Here is an 18,143-nt window from a genome sequence, read left to right on the forward strand (position 1 = left end):
TGCTATCAGTCGTGAGTCCCGTGAAGTTCCGTGACTCTTTATTAAAGGTCGTGTTTATTGGTCGCACGTTAGGCCGGTCCGAGACATCGTGACATATCTCTGTGTTGACGGCTGTAACAGCCATCACAGGCATATGTCACCCCGGTCTCTCCAAGCATTTAACATCTCACCACTCTCCTTTACTTTATTATGTTTCCGCTAATAATTCACTTTAATTCGGCTAAACTTCTCTAAGTGAGCTACACTGCAGGCTTTTATTGATTCTGTGTCAGTATTTTTAACTGAATCTGTATGACAGACAGAACTAATTTTGACACCAATCTGCTATTTTCACAGTGATGACGTCAGGAGTATAGTTAGCACGTAGCCTTGTCCCCCGACAAAATGTTGTAGACTAAACTAGGACAAACGTGACATTAAAAAAGAGAAAAAGGAAAAAGGTAATCAAGAAGGAAATCAGGGAAACTAAAACCAAACAAATGAAAAAAAAACTGAAATGTTACGAAATGTTATTACGGGAGTCATCTTATTTAATTGTTTTTTTGTTTTGGTTTTTTCTATTGGGTTTCGTTTTCAAATGCCTTGCACAATAACGAGAAATGATTCAAACAAAATGTTTAAGTTGAAGAGTACCAGCTAATGATATTGTCCACTGCTCACATCTTAAGTGGATTTAGCATTTGTTATCATCACAAATGACTTTGATTTCAATCAGCTTGCTCCACAGAAAGGACTTCAGCATTGTACCCGATGCCTGAATTACTCTATCTTTACAATCGAATAAACATGGGATCATAGTATTTTTTCTATATTCTTTCTGTCTCTCCTGAACAAAACCCTACTTTTGACTTTTCGGTTTACTTATACCTGAAGAAGTCTGCGGGTTCCGCACCAAACACATACCAAAGTCACTGACAGGTACAGTACTCTGTGCTTCTTGCTTCTCACTCAGTATTGAACGCTACCTTGTCAAGGTTATGACACCTCAAAACATAAAAAGCATCGATCAGGGGCCCTAGCAATACCGTCTTCATATGATTCTGGATGTTGCAAGGACGTAGAACTAAAAATAACTCTATAAAAGTCTTAATGAAAACAGCGTTAAGGCCAGCTTTTCAGACAGAACAAAGTAGATGGCGATGACGGATGGTGACGTCATTGACGAACATTTTATAGTGTCATCACACTGAAATGTCAAAAACCTTGATACGATTGCTACCAACCATCCGATCACATTTTCCTCGGTCAACGCTTAGAACAAAAGGTTAAGAGAGACATTGGGAGAAGAGCTGAGAAAGAATGAATGAATGGTGACAATATGTACAATTCTTTCGTCCCACCTTTGTTTTTATCACCAAGGAATGGTGACAATATTTATATTTCTTTTGTCCTACCATCAGGTTTATAATGTTTTATACGATCTGAGGTGAATTTTCATTTCATATGAGATTTCATGAAATGAGAAGTTGTATTTTTGCGATCCTTAGAACTGCTCATAAAACACACTTCGGAGCATATTACACTCTAAATTTTAATTAGAAGTATAGATATATCAACAGAGTTACCAAGTATATGTCTGTTGTCTTGAATGTTTGAACAGTGCTTTTCTTTCAAATAACAGTTACATAAATAATGTGAAGGCCCATCTTGCACCTGAAGGTACAGTAATAGAGCTCATATACATTATATTACCTCACACGTCTAACCTGACATTAAAGAATTTCCTGTTTTTTCACACTAACACGACTCAAAGACAGTCGATCGAAATTCAAATCAAGAAATTGATTATTTATGAAAAAAAATCGCATCTTATCTTATTTGGGTTTTTTAATTCTTTACATTAAGATATTGTTGTGTCATTAGCTAATAATTTAATTGAATAAGAAAAAAACTTATCTTCATCGTCTCTTCTTCTCTGTACCAGAACTGTTATTAACAGTAATGTTAACTTCCGTTTTGATACTGATTTCGTTACATACATCGTAGCTCAGGTGTGTTCGGCTGTGATGTCTTTGCTCTAGCTGTGTATTGGATTTTATCTTGTCATACTGCGAGAGTCCGAAGTCTTGTACGTTAATAGCTACCACTTAATCAATTAGCGGACCCAATTAATTTATTTAAAGTACCGCAGATGCCGCCGAGTCATAATGAGTTTTAATGGCTGCCAAAGATAACCAGCTATAGCTTTGTCTATCAAGAAGTAGCCGACTTGTGGCCGTGCTGGCCCTAATAAGTCCTCGTCTGACAGGTTGGTCCAACAGTGATAAAACTATCTCGTCTGATCCCCAAATACATTGTCAGTTACACGACAGTCTATCGACTGGCGACTCCCTAGGGTATCCTCGCAGCGGCAATGGAGAACTAAAGGAAACATGGTAACACCACTGTGAGGTCTCAGGGGTCTTATATGTGTCTTGTTCACTTAGCCATCTTACTAGGGAGGCCAAAGCAAGCATCAGGTTTCCGGACCAGACACAAGCTTACTACGAAGGCTTTGGGAACTTAAACAAATGGTTCTATTCCTTACACGGATATTGACCCAAGAAACTCAAGGACATTTATTCTTATACAGATCGCACAATAACAACATCCATTTATGATAGTATTTCAATCTTTCCTTTGTGCATGTACGATTATAATATACTTGTTTAAAGTTCTGCTCGTGTACACAGTAAACTGTATATGCAGCCTTTTTTCGATAAGCAATTCTGCGGTTTCAAAGTTGTAAATAATTCATACCCCAAAGAATGCCGTACTGTTGTTCTTTATCTAAAATCAATCACGGACTTCGATCTGTATCTAAATTATTATACGATTAAGTCGCTGTGAACTTACTATATTCGCTCTGTCTGAGGGTTTCATCTAAACTTCTATCGATTCTTTAATATTCTTTTCTAACAGAAACAATTAAGAAATCAAATCTTATGTTTTTTCTTCAAATGTTCAAATGAGTAAGTTCAGAATGTTTAAAAACGATATTCACGTTACGCTGTAAGCGTTTCAGTAAATCTAATTGTTTTAAAAACAACGAAGGAAATACCGACACATCAATGATAAATAGTTATAAGTTATAATAACATTTATCTTTGATGTTTATTTTCCTCTTTGTTGAGTTGATATCATGTTTGTCATTATTGGGAAGCGTTTATATTGATGTCATATTATGATGTCAGATAAACAATAAAATATATTTATATTAAAGCGAGGCATGACTGACACATACCATTACTAACCAAAGACTCGTTAGTGTAAAGACAAAACCGTACAAAATTGTCATACTGTGGTTCCTTTCTATGATCGTCAGTAATGATGGTTGTAAACAAAGCCTAGTACAAATTGACGGGGACGGTAATTGTGTGATGGCCACTATGGAATTTTATCTCTGTGATGGAATTTATCTATTCGCTTTTACAACTATTGCATCCTACGAGGCAACAGTTCAGTTGATGTGTTGGAAAAGCCCCTTGATGGGTACAACTCAGTAATCGTGATATCGTTGTGATAACTGTTTGTTCCCAACACCGCCTCCTGTGACAGCCATTTGGCATAACTCGACATACAAACGTGTAGATGACCACGATGACACTACCGGCGTCTGTGTCAAATGAATGCTTTCAAGACGAACGCCTTGGCGGCACTCATAGTACAATAAGCTGCAACATTTGTCTGATCACGTCGATCAACATTGACTTATGTTCAGTTTATCGTCGGCTCACCACAAATCTTTATTTTCTGAATCCAGCCGATACTTACTGTCATTTGTATCCTCTAACGCAAGTAAATCGGTTTCCATCTCTGTCGTGTATAGTATGTTTGGTGTGATGTCTAGCTTACTGTGTCCCCTTGGCGTTGCGTATCATTCATGCTTTGATAGCTTATTAGATAGGATTTAAAGATGTTAAACTTGCTCCTCTTAATTTTTAACATCTTATTAAAACATTTTATTTTATTGATAAAAACTTCAGATAGATAGAACTAATAAAACATCAGTCCTGCCTTTGGTTTTTTTTTTTTTATTTTCCCACGCGGTTGTCATTGTCAATGATAAAGCCATGATTATGAAATTGTTTCAGTACTAGAATAGAATCCTTCATTTAAATACATGGTATGAAGAAATTCTGTGTGTTCTTTTGTATACATCGAAATGTTTTTTATTGATTTTGTATGCACATTCCCCCCGATAAATCATTCCAAGTTTGTCGGACCAGTATTTATTAAAACTTGTCAGACTTCTAACCATTTTCCACTAGTATTCATTCAGCTGTGTTCCTTTTTATAAGGGGCCGCGGTGGTTGAGTGGTGAAGTCCATGGCTGTTAACAGGACGTAAAGCGGCAGTAACTAAAACTTTCTTTTTTACGTCTTTTACAATGATATCATTAAATTTAATTAACCTTGTATATGCTTGGACTCCACGGACCACTTTTTTCTATTGTGATTTATGTCATTTAAGCCTGTGGAGTTTGTTTCAAAAAACGTATTTTGAACCGCGCCAGAAATTGCTCTATTTCAGTATTACTTCTACAAGTCGTGTTAGGGTGAAATTCCGAATACTCTCTTGTTTTCAGTAATTGTGGATGAAACTAGAACTAGAAAACTGATCTGCAAATTGCTGTCAATGTCAAGAACACAAGAGAAACAATATATTTCTAACAAAATATATTTCTGAATCGTTTTCTGATTACGAAACAGGAATTCAGCGTTATAATCAGAAGATGTTGATGTCATCGTTTCTCCAGAAAGAATATGCAATGAAAATTAGAGCCGTGAACGTATTCATTAGATCTAAGTAGTGCCGATTATAATACATATACTTGGGTGCTTTATTGGTGTGAAATGTCTTATATTCAAACATGTTAAACGCAGTGTAATGCACCACAGGGACTTTATAATGCTTAGCTTGTATAATTTAAAATGGTAGTTACGACTATTAAACTCCTATTTACTTTTTACGACGAAAACGAGAAATAAATTTTAGCGCGTTAGACGGAAGATCTTTGGAAATAAGAAAAGGGAGAAGTATGATTATATTTATTAGATATTTTGCTCTACTGTCTATAATTTTTAATATGTACTGAATGATGCTTCTTCTGGTATTTACCGAATATCTCATTTTATCTTATATTATGATTCTATGTATTATACACCTTGAATTCTATATTATAATCCTGTGTACCCAACACCTTCAATACTATATTATAATTCTGTGTCCCATACACCTTGAATTCTATATTATAATCCTGTGTACCCAACACCTTGAATTCTATATTATAATTATGTGTACCACACACCTTGAATACTATATTATAATTCTGTGTACCACACACCTTGGATTCTATATTATAATTCTGTGTACCAAACACCTTGGATTCTATATTATAATTCTGTGTACCACACACCTTGAATACTATATTATAATTCTGTGTACCACACACCTTGAATTCTATATTATAATCCTGTGTACCACACACCTTGAATTCTATATTATAATTATGTGTACCATGCACCTTGAATTCTATATTATAATTCTGTGTACCACACACCTTGGATTCTATATTATAATTCTGTGTACCACACACCTTGGATTCTATATTATAATTCTGTGTACCACACACCTTGAATTCTATATCATAATCCTGTGTACCATGCACCTTGAATTCTATATTATAATTATGTGTACCATGCACCTTGGATTTGATATTATAATTCTGTTTACCAAACACCTTGAATTCTATATTATAATTCTGTGTACCACACACCTTGAATTCTATATTATAATTATGTGTACCATGCACCTTGAATTCTATATTATAATTCTGTGTACCACACACCTTGGATTCTATATTATAATTCTGTGTACCACACACCTTGAATTATATATTATAATTCTGTGTACCACACACCTTGGATTCTATATTATAATTCTGTGTACCACACACCTTGAATTCTATATTATAATTATGTGTACCACACATCTTGAATTCTATATTATAATTCTGTGTACCACACACCTTGAATTCTATATTATAATTATGTGTACCAAACACCTTGAATTCTATATTATAATTCTGTGTACCACACACCTTGAATTCTATATCATAATCCTGTGTACCATGCACCTTGAATTCTATATTATAATTATGTGTACCATGCACCTTGGATTTGATATTATAATTCTGTTTACCAAACACCTTGAATTCTATATTATAATTCTGTGTACCACACACCTTGAATTCTATATTATAATTCTGTGTACCACACACCTTGGATTCTATATTATAATTCTGTGTACCACACACCTTGAATTCTATATTATAGTTCTGTGTACCACACACCTTGAATTCTATATTATAATTATGTGTATCATGCACCTTGGATTTGATATTATAATTCTGTGTACCACACACCTTGAATACTATATTATAATTCTGTGTACCACACATCTTGAATTCTATATTATAATTCTGTGTACCACACACCTTGAATTATATATTATAATTCTGTGTACCACACACCTTGGATTCTATATTATAATTCTGTGTACCACACACCTTGGATTCTATATTATAATTCTGTGTACCACACACCTTGAATTCTATATTATAATTCTGTGTACCACACACCTTGGATTCTATATTATAATTCTGTGTACCACACACCTTGGATTTGATATTATAATTCTGTTTACCAAACACCTTGAATTCTATATTATAATTCTGTGTACCACACACCTTGGATTCTATATTATAATTCTGTGTACCACACACCTTGAATTATATATTATAATTCTGTGTACCACACACCTTGGATTCTATATTATAATTCTGTGTACCACACACCTTGAATTCTATATTATAATTATGTGTACCACACATCTTGAATTCTATATTATAATTCTGTGTACCACACACCTTGAATTCTATATTATAATTATGTGTACCAAACACCTTGAATTCTATATTATAATTCTGTGTACCACACACCTTGAATTCTATATTATAATTATGTGTACCACACACCTTGAATTCTATATTATAATTATGTGTACCATGCACCTTGGATTTGATATTATAATTCTGTTTACCAAACACCTTGAATTCTATATTATAATTCTGTGTACCACACACCTTGAATTCTATATTATAATTATGTGTACCATGCACCTTGGATTTGATATTATAATTCTGTTTACCAAACACCTTGAATTCTATATTATAATTCTGTGTACCACACACCTTGAATTCTATATTATAATTTTTGTATCATATACCTTATTAAAAAAAAAGATTTACCGTTAATCAATAGATACATCTGGTCAATTATTCCTGTGTTTAGCACCGAACAATTTCAAGCTTTTTTTAGATCCAGTGGTTAAATTAGATAACAGTTTGGTTGATAACGAGATTTGAATTGTTCATATAAATCTGATTTTGTTCGCCGAGGTGCAGCGTGATTACTGGTGGAGTTTACATGTGCACAAAACACATGCTTCAATTAATTACATTAAAGTGAAAATTCGGCATCAAGTGTTTTACCAGATGGACGATTATCATTACCTAGCAATCACCTAAAACCCTACAACTACCTAACGATATGTTCACAATTAGTCGATTTATCCTGAATTACATGTTAAGGCCTTGCTTTGATCGTGAATGATGAAATAAACACTGTCTCTTTCTTTGTTACCTTGTTGATTAAAATAGTATACGTTTATTTCCTTTAAGCATTAAAGTTCCTCAGGTTAGGGTTCCTCACGTGTCCATATCCTTTCCCGTCCCATAATACCTTTCCAAATTAATATAACTTCAATGTAATTTACATACGGCAGTTTATTAGATAGTTAGACTTATTCTTAATATCACGACTTCCGCAAATAACATAGTGAGGGTTTGAGAAGCAAACTGTTGGCTAGCTGTATAGTCATAACCCCATTTCGAAGTATTATATTTCATTTTAAGATATGACAATCGAAATGTTTACGTTCCAACTTGTACGGAGCTTTTATTATCATTACTTCGGTTCTCACTTTGAGAACGTTGCAACTTTTGACGCAGAATGAAATGACACTTGTCGGTGATTTAACTGAATGCTGTACCTACGAGTATCGTTGATAATCTTCCTTTGTGTTGTACCGTGCACATTCAGAATTTTAACATGGCTGTCGGACGAATGGCACACTCGTCTCCTTGCTATACCAATTATAAAGAGAATCTCATCATATATGTCTGTAACACCTTGATAAGCATAGGATTTCACACATTTTTCGTTTCGTTGATGTTGTGTTTTCCTGTTCTTTTCAGCTTTTTAAATCTTGTCTGCGTATTCTTTTCCTTAGTTTTTACATGACATCTTTCAATCTAGTTGACCCTGATGACAAAAAACTGTGCTGTTTTTGAATGGAATTTTGATAAGTCAATTATTTTTTTCATTCTCGTGTATTTTTCGTTGTCAACGGACAATTCCAAATGAATCTTCAATGATGCTTCAATCCGTAATGCAACCCTGGGTGTACGGTTCAGCATTTATCACGGGCGGCTGGTGCACCTAAGGAATTTGAGGTTCACATCAAGACGACTACCAGTGGTAAACTCCCCTTTTCATATGATGATGTCTACCACCGGTAATCTCCCCGTTCATATCATGATGAATATCACCAGTAAACTCCCCGTTTATATCATGATGACTACCACCGGTAAATTCCCCGTTTATATCATGATGACTACCACCGGTAAATTCCCCGTTTATATCATGATGATTACCACAGGTAAATTCCCCGTTTATATCATGATGATTACCACAGGTAAATTCCCCGTTTATTTCACGATGACTACCACCGGTAATCTCCCCGTTCGTATCATGATGACTACCATCGGTAATCTCCCCATTTATATCATGATGACTACCACCAGTAAACTCCCCTTTCGCAGCAGTCTGTCACTACATTGGGCCTGTTCTTTATTTCATTCTATCAACTATCATACCATCATTCTCATAACGTTATTCAAATTACACGCCGTCTGATTTGTGTTATTACGTTACTCCCGCGCACCCAACGACCCATTTATACTGATGAGTATGTTATGTGTCAGGAATACCCTCCATTTATATGAAAGCCCCATCCATACTATCGTATCGCACACGGGAAGACAAATGCTTCTATGGTTTGTTGAATCGCTGTACAACTGGAACATGTAACCTTGTGTCAGAGTAACCGATCATTTCGCGTTAGGCGTACTTGCTTCTTGACATCGCGAATATTTGATGTTAATCATTTCATGTTTTTGCCAAATCAAATCAAGATGCATTACCAGGAGCTTACTGTATTACATCTGCACTGAATGTGATGAAGAGATCAATTGTTTTGCCTCATGTTAGACTCTCTTCAGTACCACAGTTTTACTGTAGTGTTGTTCATGGGTATGAGGACTCACGTATCGGATGCCTTATCCGAAGAACGAGCGATATGATTTATATCATGAGTATAGATTGACTTTATGAACTTGCCACCATGCCACGTAACGTAACTATCAACGATGTGACGTCATGCTGCTTGCAGTCATTTCACTGTCACATTGTTGATATTGATGGAAAGGGTAGTTTCTTTCAAAGACATGAAAATGTTGAAATCTACAATACTGGACCGACCAGTATAGCAATTCTTGTCGCTAGTTCTGTATTCTTTGCTGATAAGACAAATGCATTGATTGGTCCGAAGATCATCCGTTCCGCGAGCTGTATCAATCAGCTTTGTTGTCTCATCAAAACCATTGCATTTCGTATATGTTTAATTCAGGGAACCATGAATAAGATAGCAGTTTGCTTTATATCACTATTACGACATATTCATTTACTTCTAGCTACCGGGGATGGACATGACAGTTAAATATAAAGAAATTAGCTAGTTTCATAAATCAAAGCTTGTATTGGACAGAACGAGGCTGCAATAGATGCACTTTGTATTATTAGATCAGTATTACTGCAATATGAAGATACCATGTGGAGCTTGAGGCTGACAAAACCAGACAGTCTAAATTCATTTTAAAGCTGTTCCTTCAATTAACGATAAAAAACAATTGAAAATGTCAAGTCATAGTTTTGATTTAAACAAAACAGACAGCTTTCTCCTTACTGGACTGACTTTTTTTCTTGATTATCCCCTTTCTTAGTCATCATCTATAGGCCTAAAAACGCATCATTCGATAGTTATCGGAATAACCATAGAAAGGTTTACATGAATATGTCATTGTTAAGTCAGAAGAACGTATGTCGTAATGATGAGGTCTCTTATTGCGTCGGTTTTTTGTTTGTACAAAAGACACATAGATTGAATATCACCTTTAAATATAAATTTGATATAAGTTAAAGTAAAAAAGAAATCCTAAATTAAATACCATCATACAGGTGCTTCCTCCTTCTAGGACTCGTCAGTGATGTTACATCATACAGGTGCTTCGTCCTTCTAGGACTCGTCAGTGATGTTACATCATACAGGTGCTTCGTCCTTCTAGGACTCGTCAGTGATGTTACTTCATACAGGTGCTTCGTCCTTCTAGGACTCGTCAGTGATGTTACATCATACAGGTGCTTCGTCCTTCTAGGACTCGTCAGTGATGTTACATCATACAGGTGCTTCGTCCTTCTAGGACTCGTCAGTGATGTTACATCATACAGGTGCTTCGTCCTTCTAGGACTCGTCAGTGATGTTACTTCATACAGGTGCTTCGTCCTTCTAGGACTCGTCAGTGATGTTACATCATACAGGTGCTTCGTCCTTCTAGGACTCGTCAGTGATGTTACATCATACAGGTGCTTTGTCCTTCTAGGACTCGTCAGTGATGTTACATCATACAGGTGCTTCGTCCTTCTATGACTCATCAGTAATGCTAAGAGCCTATTTTGTTGAACTTTTTTAATCGAATGAGGAAAATGAAAACTGGTCGAAATGGATTTTAAGTTATCTAAGATATACAAGGGCCTACGTTGTCATTAAAAGGCCGCCTATATAGTATATAGTTATATGTCATATCTCAATTCCTTGTAAAAATGGCACAGTTCAGAATGTACCCATGTACCTGACTTCCTGCTAAAAATGACCAAATTTATTAAAACAAAAGACGAAAGTAGGGGGCTAGCGCACCTCTCCATCTAGATTTTGACATTTCTATCGATCACGATTGATTTTCTTCGGTCGCCTCTTAGATTTAACATTTAGGCCCTTAGTATCACTGACGGGACCTAAAAGGACGAAACAGCTGTATAATGCAGTTTAATTCATTGTTTTACTCTATTATGTCTTATCTAAATGTGTATTTATTGATGCTATTCACTTGTGTGTGTGTTTTGTACAATCTTATTATGGCCCATGTTGCCATTTCGTCATTGATAAGTAAGGCAACTGGGAGACACTTCGGGTGAACTTTAAATCCTCAAGGTTTGCCGTAACCTGCATGCCAGGTTTTAATTCACTCGACTTGTGGCACTGTACAGAATACACACATGTACTTGATGTAGTTCTAAAATCTTCAGCTATATGAAAATTACGATTTTTAAAACTATGGGGCTAGTGCACTGCAACGTCTAGAATTTGACTTTTCTATCGTCACTTTGGATTTCCCTTAGTAGCGATCTAGGCTTCAAAATGTAGGCCCTTAGCATCACTGACGAGTCCTAGAAGGACGAAACAGCTGTATGATGTAGCATCACTGACGAGTCCTAGGACGAAACAGCTGTATGATGTAGCATCACTGACGAGTCCTAGGACGAAACAGCTGTATGATGTAGCATCACTGACGAGTCCTAGGACGAAACAGCTGTATGATGTAGCATCACTGACGAGTCCTAGGACGAAACAGCTGTATGATGTAGCATCACTGACGAGTCCTAGGACGAAACAGCTGTATGATGTAACATCACTGACGAGTCCTAGGACGAAACAGCTGTATGATGTAGCATCACTGACGAGTCCTAGGACGAAACAGCTGTATGATGTAGCATCACTGACGAGTCCTAGGACGAAACAGCTGTATGATGTAGCATCACTGACGAGTCCTAGGACGAAACAGCTGTATGATGTAACATCACTGACGAGTCCTAGAAGGACGAAACAGCTGTATGATGTAGCATCACTGACGAGTCCTAGGACGAAACAGCTGTATGATGTAGCATCACTGACGAGTCCTAGGACGAAACAGCTGTATGATGTAGCATCACTGACGAGTCCTAGGACGAAACAGCTGTATGATGTAGCATCACTGACGAGTCCTAGGACGAAACTGTATGATGCAGTTTAATTCATTGTTTGGCTCTGTTGTGTCTTATCTAAATTTGTGTGAAAAGGTATTATTTACTGAAACTTATCTCACCATGATAAGGTCATTCACGTTACCATTATTTGCCTGCATTTTTATAAGGCAAATCTATTCTATATAGTCTTTATTAGGTGTTTTATTCATAGACAACCTATACTGTTCATCATAACATAATTTCCCATTCATATACAGTATTTTGTCACTTCAACAACTGTATAATTATCGTTTGTTACATTCTTGTTTCAGAACCAGAGAAAGTCACGTACACTACAGTTATCCCCCACTATATACCATGAAGCCCAGGTCATCTTAGAACTGTTATACAGCTACAACTGGACTCATTTCACCATCGTGACGTCATCACAGGTCAACAGTTTTGATTTAATAAGTGCCATAACGTCACTAGTGAAACAGAATAACGATTACCAAGGATATCCAAGAAAACCGCGGTATGTTGCCACTATATTTTGGTTGTTAATTAGCTCTTTTTTTTTTTTATAAAATTGTATTTATTTGCCAAACTATTGAATAATAATTTACACATGTTTTATACGATGTATGTTTTGTTTGTAACATCGTAAGCGACTCATGGCATTACATCAAAATTCCTATTGTGTATCTTTCTAAGATAAAAATAAATAAAAAAACCCACATAAATTGAATAAACACATTATTAACTTCGGCCGAGGTATATGATAATGTGTTCTATTATTTATCATTCCGAGTTACTGACATTAGATATTTCGATGTCAATAGTCACTCTTGTTGGTTTCATAGGCTAACGTGTGTGACGACGCTGGTGTATACCGGAAGTTACGACATCGATTACGTGGATGAAGAAACAAAGGAATTCCTTAAGAAGAACAATCATAAAGATTCGAGAATCTACATCCTACATACAAGGTAATCAGAGATAAAGTTTCCCTTTATTTGTCCTTTACCGATTTAAATTGAAAGTCGATTTTACCAGTGTAACTTTTCTTCCATCATTCTGTTCTATGTTGTTAGTCGGATACACACCTACAGTGTCATGGATGCGGCTCAGGATTTAGGTCTTGCAGGATCGGATTACTTGTGGATACTAACGTCTTCTAGTACCGGCAGCCCCTTTCGTACCACCACACTTCCTATCGGCACATTCGGTAAGTAGTTGTCAAACCCCATCTTGCTACGTTATAACACGAGAGTAGTTAAGACACTGGGTCGAAAACCAGGATGAATCAGATATATATTAGTACACTACATAACCATCGAGAGCTTGCAAAGATGTCATACTCACTATGACGGTACACTCTTATGGAATGACACGTCATACTGACTTAGAGTGTACAATATGACGTCAGAGTACCTGTAGGGATTTTTGAGTGGCATAATGTCATTGAGGAAAATCTAGGATGTCGTATTTAAATCACGTCAATTGACATTGAAGGTGAAATATGACGTCAAACAACCAATGGAATGTTGTGATATGGCACACGGAAATCATGGAAGTACTTAGATATCAGTATGTCAGTGGGGTACGTTGGGATATGAAAATTTGAAGGAATATGATATGCCCCGCCAGATCGACATTCTAGTACTTCAATCTCACTATCAATGTTCACAAATCGCTCCTGAGACTCCTAGACCAGTTGTCTCGCCAATGGCTCTTACAAGCAGTGACTGTGGTATTTTAATCAGACTTAATGTCTTCATCTATATAAGGAATACCCCGAGTCTGGGGAATACCCGTCGGTATAAATCTGGCAGACTGTTTACAGGAACCAGTAGCTTCATATAACCAACCATACACCAGTCCTCACTACCGATTTTATATGGTAAAAAAATCCAATATAGGGGAGTCTAGATGACACTCGGCGGTCCTTAGCTTTCACACAACTCTCTTAAGACATTCTCAACACCAATTGGATATACACTGTTATCTCGTAATCTTTCATACAAAATAAGACACTGCACGTGTTTATGATCTTTAATTTATGGTTGTTGTTTATCAACATGCAAGAGGAGTTCTTGCCTGTTAAAAGCAATGAATCACATTGTCCTTCAGTATTGAGAATCCAGGTCAATGTTGATTAGCAATGAATGATTACACATACTACTGTCGAATACTATAGTTTAATTCTGTACGTCTTGGGACTGTCTGATTACGTCTTAGATAACACAAAAATTACCTTGGTGAAGATTTTACCACCACTTGCTATCTAAACGTGACCTTACAACTGCCTGGTGGATAGACAGAAAAATAAAGCCCCCAATGGACCCATTGATGTAATACAATAAACAAATGTTTTACCGTGTAGTGACAACATGTAGTGAGGGTACTGAGGAGAGAGGTGTTGAGTAGAAATAAAAGAAAATCAATGTTTTCATGAAGCTATACTAACGTTAATAGATTGATATTGATGTAATTAATGAGATAATGAATTAAATCTAATCCACTCAAAAATGTTAATTGTTTTTAACTTCAAACAAAATATTGCACGTTTGATACATAAAATGTTTTAATCTGCCGATCATGTTGGAAGATTTCTAAAATAAAACGCAAGATTAACAGATCAATATCTTTCGAAATATCTTCTTGAATAAGTGAAAAGGACACTTTCTTCTGGTTTTGGGAGACTGTTGCAGTAGGATATATTTAGTAACGGAAGGAAGCAATGTCTCACGGACTTGTTGAACTGTAGTGGTTCTTAGTCTGTCCCGTTTCCACTGACAGAAGGAATGCACCATGATCCATTTTCACTTCTTCAAGTTTACATGATTTATTTAGGTCACTTAATGGTCAGTTCCTTCGTGTATTGTAAGCAAAAGTTACTGAGACGATAATTGGTCACCTTTTGTATATTCTTTATATGCTGGGAAAGAGGACGTTGATATATTCAAGTAATAATTGTACTGCTATTTGGACGGTAGAATAACCATTGACGTCTCTAGGATTTCCATAATTCCTTGCCAGTGATTTTTTGGAAAAAAATCTTCTTATATGATTAGACTGCTGAAGAATTCGATGGGTATCAACTTTATCTATTTTGTCCCATTTCAAGGGCGTTTGCGTTTTTTAATTACACAATCCCTTTATTTCCATTTTTTGGTACTTGATATTTTCGTTCTGGCTCTTCTCAATCACTTAACATCACAGAAAACTGGGTTTTATTTTAAACTTTTACTGTAATGATGGACACCTGTACGTCTACTGTTTACAGGTATATCGTTCAAGGGTGAGTACGGATCAGATCGAGAATCTGATCTGGTGGCGAATGTAACAAAGAATGCTATTGAGGCTTGGATCGACGCTATGCAGAAAATGAAAAACGTGGGTTACAACATGGACCAACAACATCCGGATGTTTCCTGTAACAACTCGCACGTCCCCACCACGTGGGATGTAGGCGAGGAATTGTACAAGTGAGTATACACCGGAAGTCACACCAGTGTCTAGTTAACAAGTTGTTTTTGTGGATAAAATGATGATGAAACGCATACAGCAGGTAACTGACTTTGGAAAAATGATGATCATCTGTAAGATATTGGGTTTTATGCTTGATTTTTTAGCAATTCGGTATTTTCATGTTTGTGAAAAGGAGTTATTTTTCGTTTATTACCGAATTAGATTTCGTGTAAAACTCGATGAATTACCACTTGTATCGCTTCTAGATACAAACATTTAAAGGCATATGTCACCTTCATAAAACTGAAAGTGAATGTTTTAACGATCTTTCTACTGAGAGGATGTCAGGTTCTTATATGTTTCATAAGAAAATACCATTTTTTCACATCATAATTTAATTGCAACGTTTAATTTTTAAAAATTGTTTGCAGTCTTATGTTAAACGGGGATACGGCTGGTGCGGACACAGAGTACCCTATAGAATTCAATGACATCAGCATCAACAAATATGTTCACCTACAAATCCTTAACGTACAGGAAGCTATGTTCAGAGGGCGTCTTAGAGGCCGACTGACCGAGGTGAGACAGAGAAGCAGTATTCGTTTTGTAGATTGAAATCAAATCGAAAAGTCATTTCAAGCCTTTTCTAAGCCCAACGTAAATCTACTTGAATAACAAGATTAGCAAAATTATCTACATTGTGATTATACCTGAAAAAATGTTCCTGGGGTTTGCGAATGAAACATTTCTTACAAATGTATGAGATTGCGAACACGTTACACTACTCGCCTAAACGTCGTACGTTATCTGTCTATTTACCTTTAGTGAACGTAGTGACATAACTCGCGCTGTCTGCAGGTTTTTAAGGAAACTGTACTCGTGTCGCTTGATGCACTCTAAACTGGGCTAATTAAAGAAGAAGTACTAGTTCTGTGTCCTTTGAATGATTGAACATTTCTAGAGTGGAGCTCATGGGTTTGCATAATTCAAATTATTTAGAAAATTGCATTTTCAGAATTTCAAAACCAACCCGGATAAGTGGCAATCGGTTTTAAATTAGATATTGGACATATTTATGGAGTATTATGCAGTAGTTCTGTCTTGATGGACAAACCAAAGTGTCTTGTTTTTTACTGAACCTCTGTAAATTAATATCTTGATTCTCTGTGATAAATATTTCAGTAAGAAATCACCGACTTGAAATTCCTGCAATCATGCCTCTGTTATTTTACCATTCTTTGGACAATAGATAGAAAACGTCTGCAATGAAACCTTATTGTTTCATTCGTTAAAAAAACCAATAAGTTAGGAATCTAGCAAGAAAGCCATACTCGACTCTGAAGAAGAATTGACGTAATCGTTGAGTTTCATTCTTCGACCTATGTTCGACATACTAAAAAATCGAAGTTTGTGATGTTTGAAAAAAAAAAGAAAGAAAGCGTAGTTAGTCAACATGTCTTGCAAACTAAACCGTTAAATTAAAAGCAGCATAGCACCACACGGCACTATTAAACAGAGAACAACTGGGGTGTCGAAAGTGATGCAAAAGTATACAGAAATCGACTTTTTAGAGAAAAACACGAATTTGGGAAAAGATTAATGAATAACAAAATCAATACCAAAGACGAGCGTTTGTGCACGATTCGATTTCGATGCCGTCTGTGTTGTCAACAATAAAAGAGTACAACACCGATTCAACAGGAGGTTCATATTACCAGTCGAACCTCGATATCTCGAAGTCAACGTGGCCATAAGGAAATTTCGAGTAATCCGAATATTCAGTTTAAATAAGTTCGGATTTTGGTATTTGGTATTTAGGGATATTTTACACTGAGATCACGGAAAAACAACAAAATATTTTAATACCGGATGAAGAATGAATTTTACAAATACAATGTATATATGATAGGAGAAGAGAAAAGGAAAGAAGGTGACAGGGACAGTTAAAGTGAAGATGTAGAACATAGATACGTTATACATTTCTGAACTTCAGTAATAAATGTTAAGTTTCTTCAGACAATGAAATTTGAAGGCATATACAGCATTTAACAGAAACTCAACAAGACAATCTTACTTTCTGTGATTTATTGAAAAAAATATCTACTGAAAAGGGAGTTGATTAATACAGATTTCTTTAAAAAGGTAATGCCTTCAAAAATGTGTAAAAATACACAAGTATTTATAGATGTGGAAAACAAATTTATGTTTTGTTGAAATTTTTGGGGTTTTTTATGGCAAATATCATATACATTTATATTTTATAATGTGTCTGACGCTAATTAAAGTGTATATAGATATATTGTAGTGTGTGTCTACCACAATATTCCTTGTATAAAGTAGTACATACATTCTTCAGATCAACATCATCTGCAAAGGATTATATATAATGGTATTGATAGAATAAAAAAATCAGTATTATTCTCTAATACATCATCACACCTCATCCTT

At 35.8% G+C, this 18,143-nt stretch overlaps 1 protein-coding gene across 1 annotated transcript in view; it reads left to right on the plus strand.

Annotated features, from left to right (window-relative positions):
* Window positions 1–18,143, plus strand: part of LOC132559388 (glutamate receptor ionotropic, NMDA 2A-like) — a 49,027-nt gene that overhangs the window by 14,421 nt on the left and 16,463 nt on the right. The window contains exons 2-6 of the mRNA XM_060223999.1: window positions 12,554–12,756; window positions 13,085–13,210; window positions 13,316–13,449; window positions 15,511–15,712; window positions 16,127–16,274. Coding sequence (XP_060079982.1) covers window positions 12,554–12,756; window positions 13,085–13,210; window positions 13,316–13,449; window positions 15,511–15,712; window positions 16,127–16,274 — 813 coding nt within the window. The remainder of the gene's footprint in view (window positions 1–12,553; window positions 12,757–13,084; window positions 13,211–13,315; window positions 13,450–15,510; window positions 15,713–16,126; window positions 16,275–18,143) is intronic.

This window comes from Ylistrum balloti, unplaced genomic scaffold, assembly GCF_031769215.1.
Source record: "Ylistrum balloti isolate Yb309-2 unplaced genomic scaffold, AGI_CSIRO_Ybal_v1 Utg370902, whole genome shotgun sequence".
Lineage (NCBI taxonomy): Eukaryota > Metazoa > Mollusca > Bivalvia > Pectinida > Pectinidae > Ylistrum > Ylistrum balloti.